At 36.5% G+C, this 20,057-nt stretch overlaps 1 protein-coding gene across 2 annotated transcripts in view; it reads right to left on the bottom strand.

Moving 5' to 3' along the window:
* Positions 1-20,057, bottom strand: part of LOC114341750 (FERM domain-containing protein 5) — a 217,774-nt gene that overhangs the window by 97,217 nt on the left and 100,500 nt on the right. For both annotated transcript variants that reach the window (XM_050641461.1, XM_050641460.1), the window contains exons 4-5: positions 17,170-17,381; positions 15,126-15,290 (exon numbers count right to left, since the gene is read on the bottom strand). In XM_050641461.1, coding sequence (XP_050497418.1) covers positions 15,126-15,290; positions 17,170-17,381 — 377 coding nt within the window. The remainder of the gene's footprint in view (positions 1-15,125; positions 15,291-17,169; positions 17,382-20,057) is intronic.

Genomic DNA, 20,057 nt, shown 5'->3' with positions numbered 1-20,057 from the left:
TATTGTCGATTTTATTCTTAATATTTTCTCCGTTCATTTTTTCCTGGTTCATATATTTATATATCTGATGTGGTCGTGTTAGTAAAGGAGAGCAAAGCAATGTTGGAGCAGAAGAAGGAGGATTGCAGAAGGGCTATTGAAAAGGGAGGAATTAAGATTAGCAGGTCGAAAATGAAGTATATGTGGTTGGGAGGAACAGGATTGGGGACATAGGATTGGGGGGCGAGTAGGAGAATTTAAATACTTGGCTCATACATAACGAAAAATGGGACACTAGATCGAGAAATTGGTTGGTTTAACTGGAAGCGAATGAGCAGGCTACTCTGACATCGAAAAATCAGTGAAAGGCTGAAAGGAAAGATATACAAGAGTGTGGCGAGACCTGTGTTGGTGTACGACGGTAAGCAAGCAAGCAAGCATAGTGATTTAACCCAGCCTGAGAGACTTGCTCACCCCTAGAGAATGACATACGGGTGATACAATTCATTGGGGGTGAGGAGGATTAACTACCATAAGCAGGAATCACTCCACCCCGCTTAAATGCTCCAGACCATCCACTTACCCCCCGATAGCACTCTGATGCGCTATAGGATCTCTCAATCAGCAAAGTGCTTATCATATGGGAGTCTTGGGTACACGGACTCCCATATGAAATCCTACCCCGATCAATGCAGGCCAGCGTGAGGCGCTCTATTCCCGCTATCTCTAGTGACTTATCTTCGATCTGTTTTGCTTGCTCGGGCGCCGAGTCCCCGCTCTGGGCTATGTCCAGTTCGGTGACTCGGCGCTCGAGGATGTGGGCCCATCATGCCCGTTTTTTGGGTTTTGTTACTATTTTTTTTGTGGCTTTCGCCTATTGTTAATATTTTATTGATTTGTTTAGTGGCTGAAGCCGTTTTTAAGTTTTTTGTATACTTTTTTTTTGAGGGATATCTGAAACGTATAAAAATCAACATTAATAAATATAATGAGATGCCAAAGGTGAGCAAGTTGTTTTCTGTTGATAGAGCTATGATTATCTAGCCTTTATTATATATTTACTAATATTTGCTGTTTGGGTCTCCTGTGTTTTCATCTATGGTACACATCATACCTTAATATCTCTTGCAGGATCCGGTTTGGGTGGTCTTCTAGCTCAGCAAATTTTGTTCTGGCTTTTTCCTCCATAATATCCAGTACTCTTATTTGTTTTAGGTCTCTAAATAAGAACCGTTCGGCGACGTATCTGGGCACGTTTGCAGCTTCTCTGAGGCAGTTGTTGTGTGCCGCTTGTATCTTCTTTTTGTTACTTTGACTTGTGTGACCCCATGCAAGAGATGCGTATGTAATTATTGGCAGTATAATGCTATTTATCAGTCTTAATTTTGTTTTCATACCTAATTTGCTTCTTCTTCCTGTGAGTCCTCTTATTGCCGCTGTGGCCGCTGCTGTTTTCTGGACTATTGCGTTGACATGTGATGTGAATGTTAGACATTGGTCCATTGTGATTCCTAAATATTTAGCTTCGTTTTGCCATTCGATGGGTCTGTCTTGCAATGTTAGCTGTTCTTCTGGGTTATCTCTTCTCTTTTTGAAGATAACCGCTTGGGTCTTATCTGGATTTATTGCTATTTACCATTGGACCCTCCATTCTTCTATTGTATCCAATGCCGTCTGTAGATTTCTTATAGCTATATCTAGGTTCATGTGTTTTGCAGCAATTGCAGTGTCGTCTGCATAAAGGCTGATCAATGTTCCGGGTGTTCTTGGAACATCTGCTGTATATATGCTATACAGAAGGGGTGATAAAACTGCCCCCTGTGGTACTCCAGCTTCCGGCATTCCGTGTTCTGATAGAACTGGTCCTATCCGGACCCTGAACTTCCGGTCGCTTAGGTACGAGGAGATGAGTTTCGTCATGGCCCCGCTGTATCCATAATCTCTCATTTTGTATGTCAGTCCTTCATGTCACACTCTATCAAAGGCTTTGCTTACATCCAGAAAGGCTGCTCCCGTATATTGTTAGTCATTGAATCCAGCTACTATATATTCGGTAAGTCTTAATATTTGAAGTTCGCTGGAATGTTGAGCTCTGAATCCAAATTGTGCTTCTGGGATTATGCCTAGCCTGTCTGTCTCTGATTGGAGCCTGGTTTGGATGACCCGCTCCACTATCTTACTGACTGCTGGAAGTAAGCTAATCGGCCTGTAATTTTGCGGAAATATGTGGTTCTTTCCTGGCTTGGGTATCATAATTACATGGGCTTCCTTCCATCGATTTGGGAAGAGCCTGTATCTTAGTATTGCGTTTGTTATATTTGTCAAATACACAACTGCTTTCGAGGGAAGATACTTCAGAGCTCTGTTAGTGATTTCGTCTGGACCAGGTGCTTTCTTTGGTGAACTTTTTCGAATCAGTTCACTTATTTCTCTTGGTGATGTGGGATTTATTATTTCTTCTTGTTCTTCGGGCGTTTCTAGTTCTGTTTCTTCGACTTCTTCGATAAAGTCTATATCTTCGTCTTGGTGATAATTCAGTGTGCACTTTCTTTCAAGTGTCCTTCTCATCACCTCGGCTTTATCTTCTTCTGTGTAGACGATCCCGTTTTCTCCATGTAGTGGGGGAATGGGTTTTCTATCGTTTCTTAAAGTTCTTTGGAGCCTCCATATTTCTTGCATATTTTGGCTCCTTTCCTTTATTTCTTTTATGTAGTTTTCCCACTTTTATGGTCTATTAGTGCTTCTATGGTCTATTAGTGCCTGTTTGACTTGTCGATTCAGTCGATTTGCCCTATTTTTATCTTCCTGGTTTCTTGTTCTTCTGGCTCTGTTCTTTTCCCTTATCATTTCTTTTATTTCCTGATTTATGTCTCTAAATCTTCCCATATGAATTTCATATTCTTCTTCAGTAGTGCTATTTCTTAGTGCTTCTTTTATGATGTTTTCGAGCTCTAGTACTTTTTCCTCTATTTCTTGTGGATTATCAATTGTAGGAATGTTTCCAATTCCTATGCTCACTAGGCGTTTGAAGTTAGACCACTTGGTTTTCTTTCTTTTCTTTGTTGTTTTGTTATCTTCTTCCCATGTACCTATTTCTATGAGTATGGGGTTGTGGTCTGCTGATCCTTCGTTTAAGGTTCGGATGTCTGTTTGTAGTCCTAGGCTTTTGGCTACTACTATATCTAAATGGGTTGGTAGAGCATTTCCAGGAAAGTATGTTGGTTCGATGGGCCCAATCACCATGGTGTCTTCGTTGTTCACTAGATAATTATTCAGTATTCTACCGTTTCTGTTTGTAGCTCTATCGTTCCAGTTAGGGGATCGGGCGTTTAGGTCTCCTATTATTATGGACGGTTCTTCGGCGTTCAGGAACGCATTCAGGTCGTCGTCGTTTAAAGGATCTGTTGGCCTTACATATGCTGAAGTGATCCTTATTTCACCTTGTCTCATCTGGATTATTATTGTTGTTGCTTCCATAGTGTTTAGTGATGGCGTATGTTGTAATGTATGATTTATTCCTTTTCTCACTAGCATAGCAGTTCCTCCTGAATTTGCTCTATGGTCGTTCCTGTAGATGTCGTATCCTGGAAACTTGATATTGATGGTATGAGTTAGTTTAGTTTCTTGCAATGCTACGACATCCATTTCATATCTGTTTATTAGTTCGTCCAGCACGTTTGTATTAGTTCTTATGCCGCCTGAATTCCAGGAGCCTATCTTCAGGTATCCCCTAGTTTCGTGCCTTAGTTCAGTGCTATTTTTACATTTTTAATCGCTTCACTTACCGTTTTTATGACTAGCTCTTCTATCATCGTGTACGACGTGAAGTAAGGCCTATAAAAAATGGAGGTAGCTGAGATGTAAATGTTACGGTGGATGTTGGGTAAGACTAGGGGGTACACGATCAAGATCGACTTGAGCATGCAGACAATCATGCCTATTCTGTAACTCATTTCGATGATAGAAGTCAGTAAAATCGAATAGAAGTGACCAAGTCGAATAGAAATAGTCCAAATCCGTATTCCATAACTACTTCGGAATCTCTACAATCGTAATGTGAATAGAAATCACTTCGACAGCATTTACCCTGTCGAGATGAGATTTCGATTATCGGAATTGTGGTTGACGCAAGCGCATTTTGTTTTGTTTTGACGTTTATATTTTATATATTAAAAATAATTAATTACATACTACTTATTTATAATTATTTATAGTATTTGTACCTTTTTTTAGCTGCTTAATTTTTAGTCTGTGGTGTTATTTGTTTAGAGAACTATATATATTTCATTTAGACATGTTGTACGAGTATGAATAATTGGACCTAACCTTATTTATTTGCTACTTGGCGTCTGAATGTTTCCCATTCACATTGTTGCCATATTTTGTTCGCATATTTTTTGTACAATTGCAATCAATGGTATAATGCACAAGAATAGCATACGATAGACTTCTTATGCGTTAATTGATAAATAAATATTATACCAGTATACTTGTATATTTATCAGTCAACGCTCATAGTCTGAACAAACTATAGAAAAGATGCCATTTTTGGGAAAAGCTGTTTAGCAGTTATTTCAACTGGAATCGAATCTTAAAGATTGCATATTATTAGTAATATCAATTTTAAATAATTTATTAATAATAATGAATTAATAACATCAATTTAAATATCTTTGATTTAAAAGCATTTATACTTCTTATCTTCACTTATCTTTTTTATTTATCAGTTTATCTTCTTTTTTATATCAATTTTAATTAACTTTAATTTAAAACCATTTATCCTCTTTTGAGCTTTGTGCATCCAGTATTTACACGAATATTTTATTTACTTCTCAAAACTTTGAGGATAGTATGAAGAAAGTATGAAAACATTGAGGACATGGCAACGGTGTCATATTTCAAGTAACAAAATAGGTCACAGAACACAATTTCGCTGGTTACTGCGCGGTTGCCACCTCCTCAGAACCGCGTGAAATAGAAGTCAGAGATTTCGATTACGATATGAGTTACAGAATACCGATCCAAACACAAAAATGACGCGATAGATATCAAACATTCCGATTTTGGGTAATTACGATTCGACTTGGTCATTTCTATTCGATTTGTTAAAAGTTACAGAATAGGGCTGAATACCAACCATCACACGTACCTACGTCCCACAGGTAGGGTTGAAGAACAGGAAAAGAAAGAATTTTTGAGTGCCCTTGATTTCGAGATGCTTGAGATTCCTGTAAAGACGAAAAGTGTTTTATTGAAGGTGATTTCAAAGGACATATTGTTAGAGAAAGAGCGGGAATAGAAAGAGTTCATGGAGGTTTTGAGATGGAAATAAGAAATAATGAAAGAAATAGTGTGACTGACTACAGTGGTGTGGGATTTGTCTGTGGCTAATACATTCTTTATGAATACTGAAGACCATTATATGTACATATTTACTGTGGTAGCTATAGTAGCGGGCGAAGGGAAAGTCAGATAGATTTTGTGCTGTGTATAAGACGTCAGCTAAAAGAGGTTACAACGACATTTTATTTGTAAAAATTATACGAGCCGTTTCACCGTGCTTCGGAGGACATATTAAGATTTCAGTGCCCCTGGGCTAGTGTGCATTGATATTGACACCTGCTATTTGAAACAGGAAACAATTATATTATTAAATTTATTGAAATAAAAGGCAGATATCGAGCACCTAGTTTATTAAGTCTTGTCCAAGTATGCTTTCGCTCCTGGAGCATCATCAGGGGCGTTTCTTCAAATCAGGAAGGTATTCTACTAGAATGTGACATTTGTTTGATGGGAGTGATGGCAAATTTAACAAATAACATATAACATACACTGGACAGAAGACTGCTCGGGCGCCATTTTGTAACGGGTAGCTCTTTCAGGACGACAGACTCAGTAAAACACAAGTTAAAAACAAAGTAAATATATTTAAGGTATTTATGTATAGTTCAAAATAAATAAAATAAAATATAATTCTATCATCTGCCAAGGAAAAATAACATTATACTTATTACTGTCATCGAAACATAATAATAGTAATATTAAAACGATACAAGACACAACACAATATATATACAATAACAATCTCGCTACATGGAATCAACCTATCTACACATTCAGACCCGGAGACATCGCATTTCAATTCAATGCGATAACATTGAACAGCGACACAGTCACTCGTTCATCGTTACTACTGCTCACTGCGGTCACGGTTCCGGTGAAACGCCACGTCGTTATTGCGGTGTCTACCTAGGCAAAGTACCACCTCAAGCCGGTGCATCTCTGCCATCGAGCTATTCTTAATTCAACACGTTAAGAATAACTGATCCTATGATTCTCCTCCTTGTCTTAAAAACGCTCTCCGTGCCACTTCTCCTTCGGTTTCGTCTAGTGGGGTATGAAGAGGGGATGCACCAACACGGATACTCCTACGGTCGGCCGGCAGCTCGCCAGTTGTGACATCATATCATTACAAGACAAAACAAATTATAAATGCCGCTACTACTTCATTTGGATGTCAGATATGGAGGAACATAGAATGTTCCTCCAATGTTCCTCCATATGAATTCATTGTTCCTCCATATCTGACATCCAAATGAAGTAGTACCGACATTTATAATTTTGTTACGTTTCAAATTTGAAGTAGGAAGTCCCACCTCTATTTTCAAAAATTTAAACAATTCTTGACATGTAAAATCGGTTGCCTATATTTTAATCAAGGTAACGAAAGGAGAGGAGTGGAAGTGGAGAGGAAGTGATTTTGGGTTTGAGCGTGGTACCGAAAAGTTCGTGCTAGTTTAAAAACGGCATTTTGTTTTTTTGCTGCTGTTCCATGTGGGATCTGGTTTAGTACAAACTGTGTGGATATTCAAGGGGATTTGCCGCCTTCGTGGAAGGATTTTTGGGAATATCCACAATTTCGATAAAAGCGGATTTACTATGTGCACGTGTCTACCCCGGAGTCGCATCGAGATCAAGAGATTAGCCTTTAATCACGAGTCCAATTTTTGATATTTTAAACCCCTAACCCGACTAAAAAGGGTGAGAGTTAGAACATTTCGTTTTTAATTAATTAAAAATTGTAGATATTTTTTATCCCATCTCTAAAACGCTATTCATATTTTCATAAGTTGCCATACATTCTAAGTTGTCGCAAAGTTTTTTTTCTACTTTTACGAGTTTTTTTCTTAATTATTGCCAAAAGGCAGATAAACAAATTGTTAAAATCAATATCTTTATTTCCAAATAATTATTTTAAACACGTATGGTAATTAGTGTTTTCTTGCTTCAGGGTTCTTTTTTAGTTCCTGTCAGGCTGTAATTTTCAACTTGTTCAACATTGTAATACAAGTCTATGTACATCGGTATATCGTATTCTTGGAGTTCCTATCCAAGTCTCAGTGGATTTGCGAATGGTACTTTTGGATTGAAGGCACACTGTCCTATAACTAGGAAGTCACGCGGTGAAGTATATGTGATTGAAAATTAGAGGTATGGATCGATCTTTATTTTTGACGTAAGATTTAAGCGCCGTCTATTTTTGTTATGTGATACCTATATAGTTTTTATTAGGTTATTTGCGTTTTTTTTTGTCATTTTAAAATTTATACATAATTTACATAGTACTTAAAGATTATTTGCGGTTTATTATGTTTAATATTTACACATACTAGTTTAATATTTACACATACTATAATTTTGTAAACTGCGTCTAAGGGGGGTTAAACATTTGAAATAGATTAATTTTTTTATATTATTTTCTGCGCACGCACTTGAGATCTCGTGGTGTCCTATTTGGGTTAATTATTTTTTTTGTTGGTATTGAATCACACACCCCTTAGCGTCCGGTACTTTTGATACGTCTTACCTTTTATCGTGCAATTAAATACAAATATCTTATGAATTTTTGTTAGGCAAGTAGAAGCCGCATTTTTATATTCTTTTTATTAAGCCTATGGTAGAGTTAAATAATATTGTAATATGTAATTGTTTTCAAATATCTTGGGAATCTATTTATTAAAATTGACTAATTCCTGATGTCAGACAATATCATTTATTAAAAAAAAACATGAAATCTTTTATAAAAGGTATATTTGTTAAAATACCTATACAGGGCTACATCACAAAACAAACAGAACTAGTTTTCAATCGGTTGACCGATCATCATCAGTGTTTCTTGAATCACACATGCTAACCACCAAAGTAAAAATATTGGGTAAAAACCCTATAACATTAATCCGTCACAGGAACATATAAAAATGATGTGACTTTACACATGGATGTATAAAATATCCGATGTTTCACGCTCGAGGTACCATTTGAGCTAAATTCGACTTGTTCACATCATGGCTGTGTAGAAGCAAGTGACTCAAATCGAAATTATAGTATTGTTAGTTAGGGGCACTGCCCCGGTTGCCCCAATGGTAGTTACGGCCCTGTATCGGTCGGTAATTCGATTCTTGTTTATGGAAGGGAAATCACGCAGCGAAATCAAAGAGCGCTTGGATGCTGTGTACGGTGACTCTTCCCCTTCGATGGCAACTGCCAAGAATTGGTTTAATGAGTTTCAACGTGGACGAACGTTGGTTTTTAATGAGCCACGCGTAGGTGCTCCGAAAATGGCTACCACGGAGAATAACGTGACAAAAATCCACGATCTTGTATTGGCTGACCGCCGACTGAAGGTGCGCGAGATAGCTGACACAGTAGGCATCTCAGAATCTCATTTTGGGCATGAGAAAGTTGTCGGCGCGATGGGTGCCGCGTTTGCTCACTTCAATAAGCGCAACCGTGAGACCACTTCAGAGCAGTGTTTGACGCTATTTAAGTGTGATCCAAAGGAGTTTTTACGTCGTTTCATAACCGTCGACGAAACATGGATTCACTGGTATACACCAGAAACCAAGGAACAGTCGAAAGAGTGGACAGCACCCGGCTAACGTGCTCCCAAGAAGGCGAGGACTGTTCAATCGGTCGGAAAGGTGATGGCCAGCATTTTCTGGGATTCACAAGATGTGATCTACATCGACTACTTGGAGAAGGGCAAACCGATCACAGGGCCCTATTGTGCCGAATTTTTGGGCCGATTCGACGCCAAATTGAAGAAAAAACGACCCCATTTGGCAAAGAAAAAAGTGCTCTTCCACCATGACAACGCACCGGCTCACACCTCCGCCGTCGCTATGGCCAAATTGGTCGAATTGGGCTAGGCACTGTCGCCCCATCCACCGTATTCTCCAGATTTGGCCCCGTGCGACTACTATTTGTTTCGAAACTTGAAAAAGACATTCGCTGGGCGGAAATTTAAGTCGAATGAGGAGGTCATCGCCGGCACGGAAGCCTATTTTGCAGACCTCGAGAAAAGGTATTTTTCAAACGGGTTAAAGAAGTTGGAGCAACGCTGGGTCAAGTGTATCGAGCTAAAAGGAGACTATGTAGAGAAATAAATTGCCACTTTTCCAAAATTTTCCTTTTTCTTTTGTAGGCTAAGTACTTATCGGACTGCCCATGGGATGTCAATCGATGGAGATAATAAGGATGCCAATGCATGGAGAGAGAGAGTCTGATGGTATGTATCACTATATAAAGATAAACGGGACATTGTCGCACACAATGAAAAGGTTAAAAAATGTGAAGGATAAAGACAGGGACGTCGATAGTAGAAGAGTTTGGTTTAGGACAGTAAGGAGAACAACGGATGGCTTGTTTGCTTTAAGACAGTTGATAGAGAAATAAGGCGAGAAGAAAAAGAGCGACATTTGGTATTTATAGATCTTGAAAAGGCGTACGACATAGTTCCTAGACAAGAACTATGGAGATATATGAGAGAGAAATGGGTTCCTGAGAAGTACGTAAGGCTCGTGAAAGATATGCACGAGGGAGCGTGCAACAAAGTAAGGACTTGTGTCGGATTGACCAAAAGTTATTCAGTGACGGTTGGTTTGCATCAAGGCTCTTCACTGAGTCCTTGCCTGTTTAATCTTGTTTTGGATGTACTGCCAGAGACGGTAAGGGAGGATTTCCTTTGGTTAATGATCTTTGCTGATGATATCGTGTTAGTAGAGGAGAGCAAAGAAATACTTTCGAGAAATTGCCCACGGCATACATGCTGATTGGTTTAGCTAGAAGCGAATGAGCAGGGTACTCTGTGCTCGAAAAATCGGGAAAGGGCTGAAAGGAAAGATTTACAATTGTGTGATGAGACCCGCGTTGGCATACGGCAGTGAAGTATGGCCTATAAAAAAGATTCAGGAAAAGAAGATGGAGGTAGATGAAATGAAAATGTTACGAAGGATGCTGGATAAGACTAGAAGGGACAGGATAACGAATAACTTGATTAGGGAAAGAGCTGGGGTGACTACAGTCTCAAAAAAGACTCAATAATAAAGACTGCAATGGTTTGGTCACGTTCAACGTAAAAATGAAAACTATTTGGGACGACTGATAGAGCTGCTAGAAGTTGATGGACGAAGAGGTAGAGGAAAACCGAGGAGACGATGGAAAAACTGTGTGGCAGGGGACTTGAGAAAGGTTTAGGTGAAAAAGACACGATAGACAGAAATCAGTGACAAAGAAGAGTAAATGCGACCCCTAAAAAGGGAAAAGCCGAGGAAGAGAAAGAAAAAAATTTGAAACATTGAAATGCTAAATAAATAGCTTTCAAACTATATAAAACCTAAAATCATTTCCAATAAATGATTTATCATTAAACATAAAATTCCGTGTATTCTGTAATAATAATCAATGCAACTGCGAAACGTTAACGTGCATCTGTTTGGACTCAACAGTTATCCGAGATAAAGCATAAAAACACGGTGAGATATATTCAATCTTCTTCTTCTTCTTCGTCTAGCCATTCACGTCCACATCTGAACATAAGCCTCTTCAAGTCTTCCTTTCCATTATTTTTTGTTGTACGCTACTTGTAGCCAATTTTTCCCGGCAGTTCGTTTCAGATCATCTGTCCATCTCATAGGAGGTCTGCCTCTGGGTCTTTTGTGTTCGTATGGTCTCCAGGTTAGAATTGTTCTGTGCCATTTGTTAAGATCGCTCCAAGCTACATGTCCAGCGTATTCCCATTTCAATTTTAGTGATTTTTGTACCACATCGGTAACTTTGGTTTTCTGTCTCTTCCATGTGTTTGTTTTCCTGTCCTTAAGTGATATGCCAAGCATTGCTCTTTCCATCGCGTGTTGAGTGACTCTGAGTATGTTCATATTCTTTTTTGTGATTGTCCATGTTTGTGCCCCATATGTTAATATCGGAATAATGCATGCATCTAAAACTTTAGATCTAAGATGTAGTTGAATTTGCTGATTTCTGAGTATATAGTTCAGTTTGCCGAATGCTGCCCATGCTAAATTTCTTCTTCTTTTTATTTCTTCCGTTTGAATTTCCCTATTTAGTATTATTTTTTGTCCTAAGTATATATATTCTTCAACTTTTTCTATAACTTTGTTGTTTATTATTGTCATCGTTTCTTCGGAGTGCATGACTTTTGTTTTGTTTAAATTCATTTTCAGTCCTATTTTAGAAGATTCTGTGTGTAGTTCTGAAAGCAGGTTTGCAGTTCTTGTAGGTCCGTAGCTATCAGGATTATGTCATCCGCAAATCGTAGATTACTGAGGTAACGGCTATTGATGTTTATTCCCTTGTATTTCCAATTCAGATTTTTAAAAACGTCCTCCAAAACTAAGGTGAACAGTTTGGGTGATAGAGTGTATCCCTGTTTGACTCCCCTGTTTAATGGTACAGGGTTCGTGTATTCATTTTCATTTAGGTAGCATGTAGCTATAGCTTGGTTCATAGTTTCTTTTATTAAGTTAATATATCTGCCGTCTATTCTACAATTTTGCATTGCGTTTATTACGGCCGTGTGTTCTATAGTGTCGAAAGCTTTTTCGTAGTCTACAAATGCTATAAAAACTGGAAACTTGTATTCGTTACATTTTTCTATTAATATTTTGTGGTTAACAGGTGATCGGAAGTTAAATAGCCTTTTCTAAAACCTTCCTGTTCATATGGTTGGTATCCATCTAATTTTCTTGTTAGTCGGGTAGTTATGACTTTGGTCAGTATTTTAAATAGGTGTGACAATAGACTGATGGGCCTGTAGTTTTCCAACTTTCGATTATCACCTTTCTTGTGTAATAAGATTACTTTAGAGTTGTTCCAGCTCTTAGGGACTTTGCCCTGGTGTAAACAACTGTCTATAAGCTTAGTTACAATTGCAATGAGTTCCTTACCTCCTTCTAATATCATATCTGTGGTAATCCTATCTTCTCCTGCAGCTTTATTTCTCTTCATGCATGTTTCCCAATGCTGTAGTTACCTCTGAAATTGTTACTTTTGGCATTATTTCCGATCCAACATTTTTTATTAATTTCCGTGCTGGTCTCATTTCATCGTCTTGTTGATGTGTTCTGTAGAGTTCCGTGTAAAATTCTTCTATTCGTTTCAGTATGTTTTCTCTAGTTGTCATTCATTTTCGTCTGTTCCCATTAATGCTATTATCTGACGTCGTCCTAGTGTCGGTCTGAGGCATTTCATACTCTTATTTTTTTCAATAGTTGTTGTTATTAATTTTTCTTCTTCTTTTCTTTTTTGTTTTTTGATTACTTTTCTAATCTGCCTATTAAGTTCTCTATATTCTGCGGTTCCCTTTTTGCTAGATTTATTTAAGGTCTTCCTTTTTCTATTTGTTGTAATATTTCTTTGTCTAATTCATTGTGTTGTTTTTGGTTTTTTCAGTTGCAGAATGATTTTGTTCACTGTTTCGGTTATAAGGTTATTCAAATCATCAATATCATTGGAGTTTATCTGCTGCATGTTAACTTGATTTAATGCATGCATCATCTTTTTATTAAATTCACTATTTTTTATTTCTTCAGATGTCCATTTGTATCTTTTTTCATGTATTCTTTTTCTTTCTAGTTTTTTGTGTATTACTAGTTTTGTTCTTATTAGTCTGTGGTCGCTTCCTAGGTCAAACTGATTTAATACCGATACGTCTTTGAATAGGTTTCTATTTTTTGTTAAGATATAATCTATTTCATTCTTTGTCTTTTTATCGGGGCTCATCCATGTCCATTTTCTGCTTGGTTTTTTATTAAAGAAGGAGTTCATTGAGTGCATGTTATGTTCATTCATGAAATTGAGAAGCATTTCTCCTCTATCGTTTCTTTTCGCGTAGCCATAATTGTCAATTAAATGTTCACAATCTTCTTCTTTTTTGCCCAATTTAGCATTAAAATCTCCTAATAGTATTTCGTAGTTTGCTTTATTTGTTTCTATAGCTGTTCTTATTTCATTATAAAATATTTCTACTTCTTCTTCATCGTGGCTTTTGGTTGGGGCGTATACTTGGATCACTTTCAGAGTGGTTCTTTTATTAATTCTGATGATAACATATGCTACTCTGTCTGATATGGGCTTGGATTCTTCGATACACTGTGTTTTGTTTTACCAAGAATCCCACTCCAGTGTATTCGCCACCTTTATGCATAAAATGTGTGCCATTTTTTAGTATTACATACTCATCACTTTTTCTTCTGGTTTCGCATATACCCAGGATATCCCATTTTATATCCTTTAGTTCATTTTCTATTTCTGGGAATCTATTGTCGTCCGTCAATGTTCGAATATTGTAAGAACATAACCAAATTGTCATCTTGTGGCAGCCGGGTCCTGCCCAGGGATTCTTGGCACCCCCTCTTCCGTCTGTTGTTTGATCGCTGCCTTGATCAAGACTTTGGGAAGTGCTGGGGACTGGGGGACTTTTCTTTTTTGTGCTATCCATTGACTTGAAGGTTTGGACCGTTATCTCCTCACGCTGGTCCAGTGCGGGTTAAGGAGGGAAGGGTTTGGGTAGGTTTGGGTTGGTGGGTAGGATATAGGGACTAGGATCCGCTTCTCTCCCGGAAGAGGATTGGGAGAAAACGCCGAGCTCGAATACGCAAAGGCAGGGGCGCATCCCTGAAGCAGACCTGTCTTTACTGGGTTCGTAAAGAGAGTCTACCCGCTACCCCCTTATTCAATCTACAAACACGAAAATATCTCAATTTGATCAGTGGTTTAAGAAAATTATCAAATTATCGGAAAATTTTGAAAGGATATTTCTGCAGGACAGTGGTTCCAAATGCTGAAAACGTGGTCATGGCGTACAATAAAAAGTCCCTATTTAGGGATTTTCATGTTTACAGTTGTTTTCTCATATCGTACAGTCGTAATACGCAGGTATACGGATCAGACTGAATCTATTCTTATTCATAGCTCAGGGAGTCGTAAGCCATGTACGACGTTATTTTGGTCGACAGTGAAAGTGAAAAAGAACGCGTACACTGAAAATGCTGTAAAATATTTTGTAGCTTATTAATTTTATCGCTGTAAAGCAGATTCTTCTTTTTCAAGTATGTATGTATGTGAGATAAAAGTTGACTAATGATTTAATAAAAATAAATGCATAAAATGTTTTAATGAATAAACAGTACAAATATACCTACTTCAAATAATCAAAATTTCGTAAAAATACATTAAAAAGTACATAATTCTGCGATTAATGTTTATTAATTTCAAAATATACACTAAGAAGATACATAACACATTGGTTTAGCTGAATACAAAAGTGTGAAATGACGCATATTACGTGATTCTGGCGATTTTTGAGTATGTACCTATGGGCGGTTGTACTGTACATGTAGTAGGTACTGAATATTGTACTTCAAAAAGAAAATGTATTGGTAATCAGCAGATTCAAAAGGCTCTTATAATATAAAATTTCAAAAATATATGCGTTTAAAATAAAATTTTCGAATTTATTTCGGCCATATTGGATCCGCCACTTTGTTAAAAAAAAATGTTAGATTTGTAATCAGCGACCTTATACTACCAAATCTGAAAAAAATCTTTTGTTTTGATTGATATTTTTAATTTCTTTCCACCATGTTGGATTAGCCATTTTGTTTTCCAAAAAAAAAAAAATGTCATATTCGTTATCAGCCATGCCAAAAATCTTTAAGTACGAAAGAACGAAGTGTATGAACAATATATGCTCTTAAAAGTTCATGGCCACGTTTTCGGCATTTGGAACCACAGTGTGCCGGTAACAAGATATAAATTACTAGTAATATAATATTTGCATATCTTACATCATTATAGTTAAGATGAATTATAAAAACCTTTCCCTCATAATTAATTTTCTGTATGTCAGGCCATCTAAAATGATGTGTCTTTCTGCTACCTTGAAAGGTTAAAATTCCACTATAATTGATTCCTAGATAAAGTTGACTTCTCTTTTGGTCCTGCAACAATCCCTTTTGAATAAAAAAGTAAAAAACCTGTTCTACACGTTGGGTGTGCCACTCCAACACTAAACAATATTGCCAAAAGGTCAGTTGGGGTTTCTATCTTTCAGTAAATTGTTCATATAAATGTGCTCATTCAGAGATGCCTCATATATTTAAAAGCAATGGATAAAATTTATCATATTAAACTAACCTATTGTTAAAACATAAGGTTAATATTAAAACTTTATTTATTTTATATCTTTTTCTTCTAGTTCCATGACTATTATCGAATCGTTGGATATCATGTTGGCTACCACACTCGCTATCGTGACTTTATTGACAGCAGTTCTGAATAATGATGTAGTCGATTTTCCATACCATTGCCTTAGATTTTTCAGCCATGATGTTCTTTTTCTACCAGGACCACGTTTACCTTGGATCTTTCCCTGAATGATCAGATGTAAAAGATCATATTTTTCAGGGTGTCTCATAATGTGACCGAATTACTCCAGCTTGCGTCTCTTTATTATATTGACCAGTTGTGTTGTTTGGTTCAGCCGTCTAAGGACTTCCTCATTTCTAACTCTGCCGATCCAGCTTATTTTTAGTAGTCGTCTGTATACCCACATCTCAAAAGCTGTCAAACGTCTAAGCATAGTTAAGCATAATATATTAAATATAGATAATTACGTACACTAATCTAAGAAATTAACGCACCACCTTAAAAATGGGTAATTTTTGATGTCTCGAATTTCCTAAACCTGTTGTCCGATTTAAGTGTTTTTTTAATATGTTATAGCCTTATTTTTTAACAATATCGCTATAATAATATTGTTGCTAGACAGGTAAATTGTCATTGTATACCGGGTGTACCAATCAAACTGTATTTTTTTCTCAAAGTTCACCACAACCTGTGGAATATTCTAGCATTTATAAAATACTGAAATTAAAACCCAACTATAGCCTCAGATTTTCTTAACATTCTGTTTTTTGATTGAATCGCTTATGTTGGATAATAAAACAGTTAGGTACTTTAACAAATAGCCATGTTTTTCACCAATACAGGGTGTGCGACAAACTTTAAGGGGTAATTCTGCATGAAAAAGAAATGACAGTTTGCTTTATAAACGCATGCCAGCAAATGCTTTGTTTCCGAGATACGGGGTATTGAAATTTCTCTTACAAACTGACGATTTATTTATTGCTCTAAAACCGATTGAGATATGTAAATGAAATTTGGTGGGTTTTAAGAGGTAGTTAATGCGCATTTTTTGACATACAATTAAGAATTTTATATTCTCCATTGGCGCATATACGGGTCATATTACCGCGTTTACAATAAACAGATCGTTAGTTTGTAAGAAACATTTCAACATCCCGTATTTCGGAAACGAAGCATTTGCGGACATATGTTTATCAAGAAAACTGTCATTATTTTTTCATGAAGAATTATCCCTTACTGTTTCTCGCACTTATTTAGAAACTTGGTTTTGGTGAAGAATATGACTAGTTGTTAAAGTACCAAACTTTTTTATTATCCAACATAAGCGAATTAATCAAAAACAGAATGTTAAGAAAACCTGAGGTTATAGTTGGGTTTTAATTTCAGTATTTTATAAATGCCAGAATATTCCACAGGGTGTGATGATCTTTGAGAAACAACACAGTTTGATTGGTACAGCCGATATACAATGACAATTTACCGGTCTAGCAACAATATTATTACAGCGATGTTGTTAAAAAATAAGGCTATTAAATATATAACATATTAAAAAATCACTTAAATCGGACAAAAGGTTTAGGAACTTCGAGAAATCAAAAATGAACCATTTTTAAGGTGGTGCGTTAATTCCTTGGAGTAGTGTATATTGGTTAGAGTTGCTGTGGCACACCCCCACTTACTCACTTTTACTGGATGAGGGTCAACTCCATACGTGTCAAGTTGACAAGCTAACTTCAAAAATGCTGTTTCTACTTGGCTCTGACTTTGACCTTTTAACTGCTTTTGATGTATTTCCATTGCTTTCTCTTCTATTGCTTCAGTTTGTTTTAATAATATTTTAAGATCAGAAACATAATTTGCTAAATGAATCTCAGGATCATAATCACCAAATTCGCCTAAAATTATAAAAACAATATTTGGAAACTAGGTACTATTGTGGAAATTGAATTGGATGGTAGTACAAAATGGCTCAAAGAAATAATTTTTGATCCCAGTTGTTTAAATGGTACAGTTTATTTACAGAAATCTATAATGTGCTTTATCTACAGTTGCTTTTCTAAAGTTTGAATGGAACACTTCCGAAAAGAAAATTGTGCTCTGTTCTTTGAACAAATCTGAAATTCGAAAATTAAGTAAATCTAAAATTTTTCAACAAAAATAATAATACTGAAAAAGTATACTGTATACAAGGTGTCTCATTAAGATTGGGACATAGAATATAAAGATTCTCTGGTTAACAATAAGTAAATAAAACACTTAAAATTTCTCAATAAAAGAATATAAAGTTGTTTTGTGGTATACAGGGTATTTAAACAGTTATAACCAATTTTCAACCAAAATTTATTTCTTATTTATTTCTAAAACTTAAACCCCGTACAGAGTGGAATTTAACATAAAAAGCTGGCCAAAAATGGAAACTTTGAAAACTAGCATTTTGGGCCGACTCTACACAGGTATCTACCTGTATGTGACGTTATGTGAAACCACCCCCACACCAAATTGCCTTTGCGAACAAATTTTACAGCACCTGCTTCGTTAACACTTTTTGGCTGCGTTTCTTCTTCTTCTTTCAGTAAACTGTTCGATTATCGAACGTTGGCTACGGAACTTTGTTTACGGCAGCTCTAAACAGATTAGTGGTGGATATTTCGGAGCCAGGATGTTCTTCTTCGGAATGGGCCACTCCTTCCGGCGATGTTGCCGATCATGTAAAATATTATAACTCTCTGGATGTCTCATTACATGACCGAAATATTGCAACTTTCGAATTTTCATCGTTACTGTTATTTCTGTGCTCTTTTTCATTCGATGTAAAACTGTTTCATTTCTTATTCGATCAACCCAACTTATCCGCAATACTCGTCGACAGATCTACATCTCAAAGATCTTAAATTTTTTCATTAGTGTCTCTGTAAAGGTTCCAGCTCTCCATGCCATACAGAAATGTGGAGAATATGTAGCAGCGTACTAATCTGATTTTAAGGTTTAATTTTAAGGTTTACGAAGTCTATGGTATTGGTCCAGATGAGGTGGAAGCTGATCTTGCTGCTTTTAGGTCCTTTCTCACTTCTGAAAGAATTATCCATTTACAAAAATCCAACCGAAATTACTATTCCGCTGTCTCTCCTAAACGAAATTTTTAAACATCACGACGTGTTCTGAGGGACTAGAATCCTCGAATTATTTTAGTGATAACAACTTTAGCATAGTTCTGATTAATATTCGCTCTATAAGATATAAAACTGATGAATTATTTCTATTTCTAGAGGAATTAGGGTTTCCTCCGATAGCTGCGGTTACTGAGCACTGGCTTGAAGTCAACGAGCCTTTTTTTGTAGAAAAATATTCCACTATTGCTAGGTACGATCGTCAAAGTTCAGCGCATGGAGACACCCTGATTCTTTCTACAAATAATGATATTTCTCTGGTAACAAAATATGATTTTCTATCAAGCGAAGCATTCTTTGAGTTTTCCTTAGTTTACAGTAAGAACCTTAATCTTTATATTATTTGCATTTATAAATCACCTGACTCTTCCGTGGAACTATTTTTTCAGAACCTGCTTAATTTGTTAGATGACCTGCCCCATAAAAGCAGAAAAATTTTATGCGGGGACTTTAACATTAATTATGCTGCTGCTTGTGCTACACAAATATCCCTGGTCAACATATTTGAATCGTATGGTCTAACAATGCACATTGATTCTCCTACAAGGATTACAAAAACTTCATCTACCATAATTGATTATATATTTTTGAAGTGAAAACTTCTTTAGGCACGTTGTGCACTTTTTTTGGATAGGGGAAAAGCATTGAATTCGCGACCGTCATTGAGACCGTCATCACTCATGCTATATATTATGTGTATGTATATATACATTGTGTAGACGTATTTAAATTTATAATAAATGTAAAACCTATTTTACGATGGGGAAAAAAGATTAATTTCGCGACCATCATAGCGACCGTCATCTCTCCGGTGAAATAAATTTTGTAGGTACATATATATATTTTATGTGTATGTATATATAAATTGTGTAGAAGTATTAAAATTTAAAATAAATGTGAAACCTATTTTTGGATGGTGAAAAAGGATTTATTTCGCGACCGTCATAGCGACCGTCATCTCTTCGACGAAATAAATTTTGTACTTTTTTATATTATGTGTATCTATACATAAATTGTATAGAAGTATTTAAATTTAAAATAAATGTAAAATCTATTTTCGATAGAAAAAGAGGATTTATTTCGCGACCGTCATCGCGACCGTCATCTCTTCGGCGAAATAAATATTTTGTACGTATATGTATTGAAGTTAAAACTTCTTTAGGGACGTTGTGCACTTTTTAGATGGGAAAAAGTATTAAATTGGCGACCGCCGTTGCGACCGTCATCGCCTCGAAGAAATAAATTTTTGAAGTGAAAACTTCTTAAGGGTCGTTGTGCACTTTTTGGATGGGGAAAAAGTATTAAATTAGCGACCGTCATCGTTTCGACGAAATAATTTTTTGAAATGAAAATTTCTTTAGGGACGTTGTGCACTTTTTAGATAGGGAAAAAGTATTGAATTAG

This window comes from Diabrotica virgifera, chromosome 10 (assembly GCF_917563875.1).
Source record: "Diabrotica virgifera virgifera chromosome 10, PGI_DIABVI_V3a".
NCBI lineage: Eukaryota > Metazoa > Arthropoda > Insecta > Coleoptera > Chrysomelidae > Diabrotica > Diabrotica virgifera.
This window is presented reverse-complemented; position numbering and strand designations above follow the sequence as displayed.